Source organism: Corylus avellana, chromosome ca10 (assembly GCF_901000735.1).
Source record: "Corylus avellana chromosome ca10, CavTom2PMs-1.0".
In the NCBI taxonomy this organism is placed as follows: Eukaryota; Viridiplantae; Streptophyta; class Magnoliopsida; order Fagales; family Betulaceae; genus Corylus; species Corylus avellana.
The window spans coordinates 3,805,087-3,818,817 of record NC_081550.1 but is presented as its reverse complement, the minus strand read 5'-3'; the positions used below and the strand labels follow the sequence as shown (position 1 = coordinate 3,818,817).

The 13,731-nt window shown below is 35.1% G+C and overlaps 1 protein-coding gene and 1 pseudogene across 1 annotated transcript; one reads left to right on the top strand and one right to left on the bottom strand.

The window, feature by feature from the left end:
- Nucleotides 1-34: 34 nt before the first annotated feature.
- The window catches only part of LOC132163889 (10 kDa chaperonin, mitochondrial-like), a 28,961-nt pseudogene continuing 15,264 nt past the window's right edge, over nucleotides 35-13,731 (bottom strand).
- On the top strand, nucleotides 5,441-7,281 carry LOC132163659 (uncharacterized). The gene is made up of 2 exons (XM_059574028.1): nucleotides 5,441-6,247; nucleotides 6,361-7,281. The coding sequence occupies exons 1-2, from the start codon at nucleotides 5,441-5,443 to the stop codon at nucleotides 7,279-7,281; spliced, it is 1,728 nt and encodes a 575-aa protein (XP_059430011.1).

Sequence of the window (13,731 nt, the reverse complement as noted above, 5' to 3'; positions counted from 1 at the left end):
TAAGTAGTATGTTATCACATCTTTAGAAACAAAATAGCTGAGCCCCTCAGCAAATGTCTAACTGGTATAAGTTACAAAATTGCAAAATAGCACAACAGCCTGCAATTGCAGGGACAAGAAGGCTTATTTTCTCCCTTTGACACTGATAGGCCAATACTATGTGTTAATCATGAAGAGTTCCCAAGATATCCTCATCTCTATACAGATGATACCTGAAATAAAACAGGGGAAAACATGTCAAGTAGTTTCTATACAAACTATTATCATTATCTAATGGATTAGGTTTTAGAATTTCTTAATGATATTAAGATTAGGACTTCTAGCCTATTTAAAAGTAACTTGTGGCTTTGTTTTTTGTCAGTGTCTTGGTGATATAATTTATAGAGTGAGGTTTCTTTTGTGCTTCCAACTTTTGGGTATTCTATTGAATATACCAATTGCTAATACCTTATGCCTTGTATTATGAGTGAATCAATAGGTTTAAAGAATGGTTTTGTTTACGTTTTTTGTGAACAAATCAACGGTTCCAAGATCATTTATCTTTTCTTTAACAATATCTAATTTTCTCACACACTTCCCTACATTAGTTGGTATCAGAGCCTACATGCTCCTTGCTTCAGTTGGTATCATGGGGTAATATGACACCTCCATGGGTGAACCACCTACAAGGGCAGCAACTTCTATGATCTTAAAAGTAGTACAATATTCTTTTCATAACTTTGTTTTATGATCATAAACGAGTCAAATTTAAACGTCAATTAAAGCTGAAAGGTTATAGAATTTAGCACCCCATGTCATGTAAAGAATCACTAGTAAAGAAAATGCTACAGCTTCAACATCGACAGCACCAAAAGCTAAAACTGTAAGAAAGAACAGAATGCAAATACATAGAACTATGAGCAGAGACTAATTAAACTAGTTTGATATATTTAATATCCCAAGCCAAATATGATAAGAAGATGTTATGGTGGTTTGGTCCCATTGAGTGATTTTAGAAATTATTCTTGTGTTCCTCTTTTGTCACTCTATGAATGAGGTGGTTTTTAAAATTATCATTTGATCAAAATTCAATAATGATCAATCACAAACTCAATGGTGATTTAAGAAATCATATTATTTTTAGAGTGAAACAAAAGGAAAACAAGAGTGACTTCTAGCAATACTCGGTCCCATTAAACAATCCATATATTGAACCTAAGTTGGAAGGACATTCCCTTGCAAATTCTGCATCTAGCAAAGTTCTGTTCTAGGATAGTGTACTTGCTGAAAAAATTCGACTATACACTCAACTAACAAATTAATACATAAGGAATTCATTTTTTAGCCAAACTGATCACATATAAAAGTAAATACTTGGTCTCGATCTAAATTATTTGACACTTTATTTCCTGAAAATGACCAAGGACCCCCCGGGAACTACTCAGCTAGCAGAGCTTGCTTAAATCCTACAGATAGTGGCATATTTTCTCTAAAGATGAGGTAATTACAAACCCTGATAACTTGAACAGAAAAGGTTGAAAAACCTAAGATCAAAGAAAAGTATCTCTACAGTGCAAATTAAAAGGCGATCTTAAAACTTAATACATCCAACCCATATAAAGAAAAGCAAGAACCGTACCATAACAGAGAAGTGAAATAAAAGTCTCCTAAGTTCCATGATATTGGGTAATGTCAAACAAAACTCTCCGAAACTAAAATAGCAATTACGCACTCCATTCCATTTTTGGAAAGAACCTAGCTCTGGTGGGTTTCTGAGATCCTTTCGATGACCTATGCTGTGTTGAAAGGTGAATCTATGTGATCCAATCCGATATAGCCAGATCAATTGTGTAAAGCCCATGTACCAACAGAGCCAAAGACAGCATACAGGAAAGGCAGTTCTCTCCTATATATTAAGGCTTTCAATTATAGTAGTATTTTTATTAATTATCCTCAGAGAACAAAAAAGGCTCTTCGATTGTCTGATCTATCAGAAACTTGATTAGAAGAGCCGAAAAGCAGGTAGAAAAAAGTAAAGCAACATCATCTCAAAACTATTCAAGTTATGCCATTCAAGTAAACTAAAGAATTAATCAAACATAGTTGTTCTTTCTCTCAATGTAATATAAAATTCGTTGTAATAGTTTTAAGTGGAAACTTTTGTTTTAAGATAGAGATTTTAGTTTAATTGGGAAAGGCACAAAGAAATATCCAAATTGAAGCCATGCCAGAATAGCAAACTAATAAATGGCTTGGATCACACTATAAAATCCCAAACAGAAATTATATCGAAATCAAGTCCATACCCAGAAGAATCAAAGAACAATACAGAATTCATATTGACAATAGGTAAAGACAAACCAATCAAGAAAAATGGAGTAATTCTAAAAGGCCTACTTGTGTTTTACTAAAAATGATGTGGTTATTAAAATTACCCTTTGATAAAAAATTCAATAATGATCAATCACAAGCCCAATGGTGATTTTAATAGCCACATCATTCTTAGTAGGACACAAGTAGGCCTTCTAGCATTACTCGGAAAAAGGTACCCAAAAAAACACACTTCCGTTGGGAAAAAATATCCAAGCCACATTGTTAGAGTTATCCTATATCGGTTGTGGAAGGGGTTGATGGTCCGTTTATAAGTGTGAGAGAAAGCCTCACCTCTTGAACTAGCTTTTGGGGTTGAAAGACCACCTAACACTGGTATCAGAGCCAGGTTCACCCCACGTCTAAACCCAAATTAAACATAGCAATCAAAGGCCAAACCAAGTATCAGAAAAAACAACCAAATGGCCAAATGAAAGAAAACAAGAAGGAAAGACAAGAACCCAGTTTCAGTTCCAAGCTAAAAAACACACAACAAATAAGAGAAAAATCAAATATTCAAAGTTGATACATCACTTTTCCAACAATTTCCTCAGCAAGAAAAAAAAAAAAAAAAAAAATAGAGAGCGAGAGGGAGAGAGAGAGAGAGAGAGAGATTTTACCTTGGTGATTGACTAGGGAAGTAAGGTACCGGTGTTGGTTTTCGTAGGAGGAACGATTTTCTCTACCAGAACGCGATTGAAAGATGGTATCAGGCGCTTTGCCTTTGCCATTTGGGATTAGGAAAGGAAATGAGTGATCGAATCCGAGGGCGAGAGAGAGAAGCAAATAGTGGAAGATTCTGATGACGTAAAGAGAGAGTTAGCTGGTAGGGTTTAACAAGGATTTTCACGACTGGGTGAAGTTACACAACTGACCGCAAATCCTCCCGTGGCCGTAAGAAGCATGATGATGATCATAGTAGAAGCTCCATGACTGTTTTTGGAGTATTTTTTTTGTCTTCGGCTTGAAGAGAAAAATTACTGTTCTTTTTTTATTTTGGTGGGGTAAAATATTGGTGGGGTAAATTTTTTTTTTTTTTTTTTTTTTTTTTTTTTTTTAAATACTATCCATATAGAAGAAAGAGAACACCAAGAACAACCCTAACATTTTTTTTTTGGTTTAAATGAGTAATGCTATTTATATATTTATTTATCACATTCGCTCACATAATAAGTTTTAAGCCTTTTTTTTTTTTTTTTTAAGTGGATGACATGGCATATTAATTAAAGTAATATTATTTTTTTGAAGAAGTGCTTTGATGTTAGATAAATGTGAATTTTTTTGTATTTTTATGGGTATTTTGCATTTAAGTTATTTGTTAATGATTTTATTTTAAGAAGAAAAGGCAGAAAAAAAAGAACAAAATTTTAATAAACGCAGCCATAGTTTTTACTTTTTACCACTTGAAAAACAGAGAAAAAATAAAGAGAAATGCAAAATTATTTAAAACATTTGGATGTTGATCCCTTCGAAATTATCATTTGGACATCCAATTCTCTCAAAATAATTGATTTCTCTCTTTGTTTTTCTAATTTTCAAGTGATAAAAACTTCGAATTTCTTGTTGTGCTTGACAAAGAAGGATAATAATCATGTCTAAGACGGATAGGGTTTTCTTCCAAATTTGGTTGAAGGAATTTCCTTCAACCTAGTCTAGAAAAGTGGCATGTGTCCATTTTTTTAATAGCATGTGAGGTGCACATGAGTTTTTAATAAAATTTATTCCAACTTTGTCTGTTCTATTAAAACAACATGTATTTTTCACATGTTCAAGGGACACATATCACTTTTATAGACTATGTTGAAAAAAATTCCTCCAACTTAGTTTAGAAGAAAACTTCTAATTTGGATATCAACTTAGTCGTGGGGTGTTATTAAGGAGATTGAAGAACCCTTCAAACTGAAAGTTTTATCCCTAATCAACCCGTCTATGTCTTGGGACCGTTAACGTTACCCTTTGGATTATGATATTTGCTTCTAATTACTTTTAGTGTGATTTAAATTAAAACACAATTACGGGTGTTCGGTAATTTATTCCAAACAAAGAATAATTTGTAGAATCAAATAAATTAGAATTCATTTTATTTTGATTCTTATTTCTTGATGGGATGAATAAATAAGATAACAATTCTGATTAAGGATCCTTAACCTACCTACAAATAAAACCTATGTATTCCATCAATAAGGTAATCGAGTTAGGCATAGGTGAGAAGATCCTCTTTCTTCTAAATTTTGTTTTAGGTTTATGTTGATGAGAGGTTCTTTGATTCGCTTGAACAAACATGGCTTGAGGTAATTTTGAATCCTAATTTTCGCTGCGTATTATAGTATGACAATTATTTTATATGTTAACATACATAGCCTTGAGTTCAAACTTTGATTCTATGTGTGTATCCCCAATTTCAGTTAAAATAGTTCACATGAAAGAAATAATGTTAAAAGTATGAATTAAATGTTTAAATTTACACTTTCTTATTAGTTTAAGTTAAGTAGTGATTTAATGCATGTGTTGCCTAATTTTTGGGATGAGCGGTTGGGGTAAGTTAATTTGTTTCTTGTTAAAATACTTGAAAGTATGAATTAAATGATTAAATTTATACTCTTTTATCGCCTTAAGTTTTTAAAATAAGTAGTGATTTAATGCGTGTTTCCTAACTTTTGGGATGAGTGGTTCAGGTAGATTAACTTGTTTCTTGTTAGAATACTTAAAAATATAAATTAAATGATTAAATTTACACTCTCCTATCGTCTTAAATTTTTAAAATAAGTAGCGATTGAATGCACGTGTTGCCTAATTTTTGGAATAAGCGGTTCGGGTAGGTTTATTTATTGTTAAAATGAGGAAATGCATACCAATGAGTGTATACTTCTTAGTTTCAATTTGTTTTTTCTCATAATTTGACAGCTCCTTCCCACATGTGAATGAGCTATTACTAAGAACTACCTTAAATTCCTTAATCGACACAAACTAACTCACGTTCTGTATTTGCTTATTTATAGCGTCTTTCTTCCAACAACCCAAATATCAGATATCAACATCTCTGCTTCCTCTTCCCTGCAAACCCAGAAAGAAAATACTTCAAAGAGGAAAAATGGCTCAGACAAAGAATGAATGCTGTAGTTTTGCTGCGCACTTGGCAACAGGTAGATGGACCTCAGTCTTTGCATCATTTCTGCTCATGGCCAGCGCCGGTGCAACATACCTTTTTACGGTCTACTCCAACGATATCAAGAGCAATCTTGAATACAACCAGTCAATGCTCAATACATTAAGCTCATGGAAGGATATTGGTACAAGCGCTGGAATTTTGTCTGGCCTTGTAGCCGAGGTCACTCCCACATGGTTCGTGCTTGCCATTGGCTCTGTCACCAACTTTTTAGGCTACTTCATGATATGGTTGGCCGTCACCCGAAGAATTCGCAAGCCTGAGCTTTGGCATATGTGTGCTTACATGTTCATCGGAGCCAATTCACAGAACTTTGTAAATACAGGATCTCTTGTCACCTGTGTCAAGAATTTCCAAGAGAGCCGATCTATTATGTTGGGTCTCTTGAAAGGTTATGTCGGGCTTAGTGGGGCTATACTTACTCAAATTTACTTGGCCATTTATGGGGATGGTGATTCAACATCTTTAATCCTTCTCACAGCGTGGCTCCCGACATTGATATCAATAGTGGTTATGTACACAATTAGGGAGAAGGAGGTTAAGATTAGGCAACCAAATGAGGTTAAAGTGTTCTATCAGTTCCTCTATTTATCAGCCGCTCTTGCTGTGTTTTTGATGACCATTACACTAGTTCAACAACATGTTGCCTTTTCTCAAACGGCCAATATTGGAAGTGTAGCGGTAGCGTGCATCTTGTTGTTTCTACCTGCTGTCGTTGCCTTTAGACAAGAGGTATTGTTAAATCACCTTTAGTTCTAATATTATATTAAATCATCACTTATCTTAAAAATTTAAATTAATTGAAAGACATAAATTTAACATGATTTAATCAAATACTTTAACAGGTACTCATTTGGAACGAGATGAAAGCACCTCCTACAACAATAATAGTTGAGAAGCCACAAGCCATTCAGCAAGAACAAAATACCTCTATCAAAGAAGCAGAAGAGGAGACAACAAAAACGTCCTTTCTTGTAGACATTCTTAACAAACCAAAAAGAGGGGAAGACTATGGGATACTACAAGCATTGTTGAGCATTGACATGCTGATTATCTTCCTTGCAACACTCGTCGGACTTGGCTCAGGCTTGACTGTCGTTGACAACATGAGACAAATTGGCGACGCGCTTGGATATGAGCCAAAGACCACAAACACCTTTATGTCCCTGATAAGCATATGGAATTACGCAGGGAGAGTATTCTCCGGGTTTCTGTCTGAAACACTGCTCACGAAATATAAAGTTCCTCGTCCCCTTATGTTGTCGGTTGTTCTTTTTCTCGCTTGCATCGGCCAGCTTCTGATCGCATTTCCTTTCCAGAATTCAATTTACTTGGCTTCATTGATCATTGGGTTTACACTTGGCGCACAGTTGCCTCTAGTTTTGTCCATAATTTCCGAGATCTTTGGCCTCAAGCACTACTCTGTATTGTTCAATTGTGGGCAGTTGGCAAGTCCAATTGGGTCGTTTTTGCTTAATAAAGAACTCGCTGGAAGGCTTTACGATATTGAGACAACGAAGTTGTATGGAATAAAGGCTTTGGGGAAGCCACTTGTTTGCAAGGGGAAACAATGTTATGGCCTATCTTTCAAAATTATGGCCATTGCGACATTCACTGGGGCTCTTATTTCGTTGATTCTGGTGGTGAGAACACTGGAATTTTACAAAAGTGATATACAAAGGAGGTATAGAGGTGAAACATACACCAAGTTCAATCAAGAGAAGGAGACTACAATGGCATCATCTTCTGATAATGAAGCCAAGTGAGAGTTCCATGGATGTACAAAGGTGGTGGCGGTGGAATGAGGAAAAAAAACAGAAGACAGTCACTTCGTGAGATGTCTGAGTTACATGGCACGACTGTCTTTTTGAAAACCTTAGTTTAGCTTTGATGTCAAGAGGGAAAACAAAATGTTTTAGAGGGTGTTTGTTGAATATTATTGAACAATTGTTTCTAAAGTTGGAAGTAGTTCCTGAGTGTTTTCTCGCCTTTAATCCATGTGTGTAGAGTTGTTTATTTAAAAAAAAAAAAAAAAAACAAAAAAACATAAATGATCATTTACATAGAATAACCAATTAATCTGAGTAACAATGGTAAAGAGACATAGCTAGACTTATCCAAGAAAAGTGGTACGATTATAATATGACTTATAACGTATTAGTTTGCGATTTAATTTGGTATCAAAATTCCAATACGAATTTAAAAACAAATTGATATTTTGTTCGAAAAATTCAAATTTGATTGTCGTATTATAAAAACTTTTTTTTTTTTTTAATTATTATTATTGAACGTGTTATTTGTTCATTTTGATGACTTTATTATATTTTATCATACTAGTTTCTATTCTACCTTCCCAAAGCAATCAAATCCTATTGTTCCTACCTTGAGTGAAGTGATAAATGAGTGATATTGTTTATTCTTTATTCTATTACAATTATCTCTAATAAATATTATATTCTTTAGGGTAAAGTCTATATATCTCCCTCAAACTAGTTACCACCCAATTGACAATATCCCTCCAAACTTTTAATTGTGACTAGGGTTGTAAATAAACCCGTCCGTTCGACAACCCGCTCGGTTTCACTCGACTCTAACTCGAGCTCGATATATAATGTCAAACAAACTCTCCGAAACTAAAATAGCAATTACGCACTCCATTCCATTTTTGGAAAGAACCTAGCTCTGGTGGGTTTATTAGATCCTTTCAATGACCCATGCTATGTTGAAAGTAGGGGTGAAATAGCGGTTAGTGGCTAAAACCGCTAACCGCAACCGCCTAGGCGGTTAGTAATTTTTACTAACCGCCTCCGCTAACCGGGTAGCGGTTAACCGCCCGGTTAGCGGTTAACTGCTTTGGGATAACCACTTTTTTCTAACCGTTTTTTTGGGCTTTTTCTTTGGACCGATTTTGGGCCGGTTTTGGACAGGGTTTGGGCTCACTTTAAACATTTTTTTCGCTCATTCTAAACTTTTTTTTTTTTTTCCCCATTTTCATGGCCATTTTAGCATTAAAAATTGCTATATACCAAAATCTTGTTGGCCACCTTCTACAAATCTACACATCATATAATATACAAATAAAATTACAACAAAATCATCACTTCACTTGTAGTCTTATACATAAACTCACACATAGAAATAAAATAAAATACAAACAAGTTCATAAACTCACAAGCAACCAAAAAAACCAACATGGTTAAACTTGAAGCTTGAGACCCATTTCAATCAACCAAAAAAAGTTCATAAACTCACGACTTATTGTTATTATATATATATATATAACGGTTAGCGGGTAGCGGATTTCCAAAACCCACTAACCGCTAACCGCAACCGCCTAGGCGGTTAGCGGTTTTTACTAACCGCTTTCAAAGCAGTTAAGCGGTTAGGCGGTTTTAAATTTCACCCCTAGTTGAAAAGGGTCTTTATGTGATCCAATCCGATATGGCCAGATCAATTGCGTAAAGCCCTTGTAGCAACGGAGCCAGAGACGGCAGTTCTCTCCTATTATATTAGTGTTTCCAATTATGGTAGTATATTTTTATTAATTAGCAACCCGCCTTTATAGGTAAATCTTGCACGATGAAGTACTTTATCTCAAGAGATAAGACAAGTATTACGTATCACATGAACAGCAACTGACAAATACAATAATTCGTCACTTCTATCAGGTTCTCAAAGAAAAATATTGACATATATGTAGCAAAAGGAGTATAGCTTACTCTTTATCACCAAGCTTTACTTCAGTCCCTCCAAAATCAGGCAAAAGAACTGTTTCTCCTTCCTTTACACAAACAGGAATAAGCTTTCCCATCACTATCACGAGCTCCTCGGCCCACAGCAACAACTTTTCTAGATTGCAGCTGAATTATCAAGCAGTTAAAAACAAACTATGTAAGCCAACAATTTATGGTGGCTAACAAACAAATAAACATATAAAAGGAGTGGTAGTGGCAATATCAACTATGCTTGCCTCCATTTAAAAATCTCCATCTTAAAATACTTGACCCACAAGTTTTGTACTTTAAACAACATGTAAACTGTGTGCCTAAACAAAATCTTACGAGTAGCCCAAATTCATGGAGGTGAGCAACAGTTGCAACTCTAGCCTCTGCATCTAGTAATTCCCTGAATATAATTTATCCTCAGAGAACAAAAAAGGCTCTTCGATTGTCTGATCTATCAGAAACTTGATTAGAAGAGCAGAAAAGCAGGTAGAAAAAGTAAATCAACATCATCTCAAAACTATTCAAGTTATGCCATTTGAAAAATTCTAAACAGATAAATATCACAATTTTATGCGGAATTAACAGATATATATCAAAACAAACATTCACCAAAATATGAACAATCACACACAAAGATTTTGGTGACGAAGAGGAAACCTTTTAGAAAACGTTCTAAAAGTAAAACCTCTCCGGGGCAGCCAAACCCAGGAAATCACTATCAAAAGATTATCCAGAGATTACAGACACTAGGAACACTTACAACCCTTTGCAAGACCTTGACTCTGTAAGATCGACAAGCCTCCAACTTGTCTCCTTGCTCACAATCTTCTTCAACGTGATTCTCCTTTATCGGACCCTTCCGATAGACTTTAATTAAGCACACAATCAATACTAACAAAAATCCTCTAAGAGGAATCAATTTGGCTCACAACAAAATAATCACTCAAGCACAGCCTCACACGAACTCTCTGGGGGTGAAAATTCGTGCTTCTCTCTTCTATAATGATGTATATATACCCCCGACAAAACCCTAGACCTAACCCACTTAAAATCACGTTTTTGGGCTAAAACTTACGGGGTGTCCGGACATGTTAATGGGCGGTCCGGACACGGCTTTGCGGAGCAAGATTTTAGTTTCTGGAAATGAGGTCCGGACCCGGGGAATTGCGGTCCGGACCCGGCCTGTCCAGTCTTCATCAACAGCTCCGATCGATGGGCGTTTGTGGTCCGATTGAGCTGAAATTTTGCAGGGACGTTCATAACACATGAATCTACATTATGAACGGTGGAGATTGGATTCTGAGCATTCTATATCAGTGTTTGAGCCATGAACAGTAGCATCTGCATTTTGGAACTGAATTAAGCCAACACAAGAACTAACAAACTCCCCCTTTGGCAATTCAGTGACAAAACCAAAATGTCGAGCCAATCCCATCATCTCCCCATATTTACTCCCCCTTTTTGTCACAGAATGACAAAAGGTCTTCATGTTTCCTGAAACACTTCACAAAATACATCAAGGCATATGTGGAACAAGAAGACATAAATAAAACTCATGATAAAAAAATGACGTAGAATGCGTGATTATAAAGAAACATCAGCAAAACTCCCCCTCAATGTATGACTCAATTAACAACAGGAAACTGGAAATGCATAGCATGTTTCTCCCCCTTAAAAGTTAAATGAACACACATGATAACACATCAATGACTCATGTATTGCACAATGAATATCCAAACATGCTCCAAATATGCAAAATATACATGAGACTAGAAATGGCTAGAAACTCATATTGCTTAACCCAAGCCAAGAAAATGTTCCATTCAACCTATGCTTGTGTGGTGTGTGGGTAAGCCATCCAAAGAGAAAAATTTTCAATTTACAAAATGAGGAGAAAGTTTCACCACCATGAGGTTTTGACAAGTATATCAAATCAAAAGTCAAACCTTATCATACTAGGACCTAGCCACTCTCATCCTATACAATTCTCTTTGTAAAATATTTTGCACAAGTTTGACACAGTGAAATAAATTTCTTTTGGAATATGATCTTTTGATTTTATTTGTTTCACTATTTTGTTTATTTTTCTCTTTGAGAAAATGTCCTTAAACTTTTGGTGCTTATCACAACAGAGAAAGCAGAAATTTTTAAGCCCTAGGTTCAACTAGCATATGGTCAATTTGAAAAATATGACTAGTCAAAAACCTCATATGGCTACCTAACAGACCTCACAAATAAAGTGAAACAAAACCTCAATTTAAGCTTAACTGTGCACAAGAAATAAAGCATAGGCAAAAAGTACCACATAAGCTCAGACTTTAGGTAACCACAAAAACAAGTTCATTGACACAAATTTTCATCTCATGCATATTAAGAACATTCCAAGACGTAAGGAATTAAATTCATAAAAAGCAACATGAGAAATTAATGAACTATCTCGGTGCATAAGACAAAATAAAGAAAAGAAAAAAAAACAACCAAAGTAAAATATTTTTGTCTTTTTGTTATTTTTCACAAAAGAAATGCACACAAACAAAATACAATTTCAAAACAAAATAAAACAAAAATGCAATGAAAAACGAAAAACAACATGCTCTAGGATATGCAAAGATATGCATGAAAAACAATCCTAGACATGTGGGTGACTCACCTAACATAAGGTGAGATCATCACCACTCCCCCTCAAGGAGTGAATGGTATCATCCTTCTTAACCCAAACTTGAGAAATCTTAGGTCTAGACTTATGACTTTGCTTAAACTTATCTAGCCTAGATAGCACTTCTCTCATCATTATGACCAAACCCTCACTTTCTTTCCTAGAATAGGAATTTTTATTTATATGCACATGAAGTTTCAAATTAAAACAGTGAGGTCGAATGTGACCCACTTTGCCACAGTGATGACATGTAGGGACAAACCTTTGTGAAGGTAATTTCCTAGGAGGATGCATGACTCTAGGTGTAGGGCAAGATGCTTGAGGCTCAATGTAAATTTTCTTACCTTTATTACCTTGAGGAGTCGGAGCAACTACTTGCTTTTCTTCACTTGAAGATTCTTCTACTTTCACTGGTTTAACAAAAACAGTCTTTGAAGTAGAAGCACGGTTAGAAGACAAAGAAGCAGTTTTATCAAATCCTAAGCCAGATCTGTCGCTAGATTGCTTTTGAATATGCAACATTTTATCAAGCTTTTCACTAGAGAATTTACTCAAGTGATTTCTAGATGCAATCAGATCATTTTGAAGGGATTTATTTTTAGCAATTAACACATGATTTTCAGATTTGAGAGTATTGCAAACAACATGTGAATCACTCAAAGATTTCAACAAATTATCCCTTTCAAGCTCAAGATTCTTAAAATCCTTAACAATTTTCAAGTTAGTATTTCTAAGCATAGAAAACTTTTCCATTAAATTGTTAAAGGAGTTTTGAAGATCATTAACCCTATTTGATTCATTATCAGGGGCAGACTGAACATCTGATTGATTAGAATCATCAGAATCATAAGATGCACCAAAAGCCATATAATTAGGAGTTTCTTCCTCATCAGTGTCACTCAATGTAATATTGAAAGCTTTTTGACCTTTTGGCTTATTACTCTTGAGGTTAGCACAATCCTTTTGCACATGACCATAGCCAGAACACTCATAACATTTTGGACCACGTGGGTCTCTTTCATTTCTACCCTGAGTACTCTCTTTTTGTTTTCCAAATTTCTTGGAAATTCTATGTTCATTCTTAAAATACCTTCTAGCTATCAATGCAAGTTCCTCATCATCTGGTGAATCCTCATCAGATAACTCATCAGAGTTCTTCCTAAGAGTTCTAAGGGCAATATCCTGATTTTTCCTAGGTTGAGGCAAGGAAAACTCATAAGTTTGAAGAGCACCAACTAACTCTTCTATCCTCATGGTATTAAGATCAGTGCATGACTCAATAGCAGTTACCTTCATTCTGAATCTTTCAGGGAGGGATCTCATAACTTTTCTAATAAGCTTAGTGTCAGAAACTTTCTTTCCTAGATTTATCATGGAATTTCTAATTTCACTAAGTTTACCAAAAAATTCATTGAATGTCTCATCCTCTAACATTTTAATATCCTCAAACTGAGAAACTAACATTTGAAGTTTTGAAGCTTTAACAAGATTAGTTCCTTCATACGTAGTTTCTAGGATCTCCCATGCATCCTTGGCACTATCACAATTTGAAATTCTGGAGAACTCAGTTTGTGAAATTGCCAAGCATAGAGCATTCATAGCTTTGTCATTCGCCATACGAGTTTGTTTTTCAACATTAGACCATTCAGCTGTCGGCTTATCTGGAGCTTTAAATCCAGATTCAATGACATGCCAAACGTCTATAGATTTTAAGAAAAATCTCATACGGGATTTCCAATAGCCATAATTTGATCCATCAAAATTAGGCACAGTGTTAAGGGTTTGAGACATCTTAAACAAGAAACAAAGATCACACTCAGGAATTTAATCCTTCA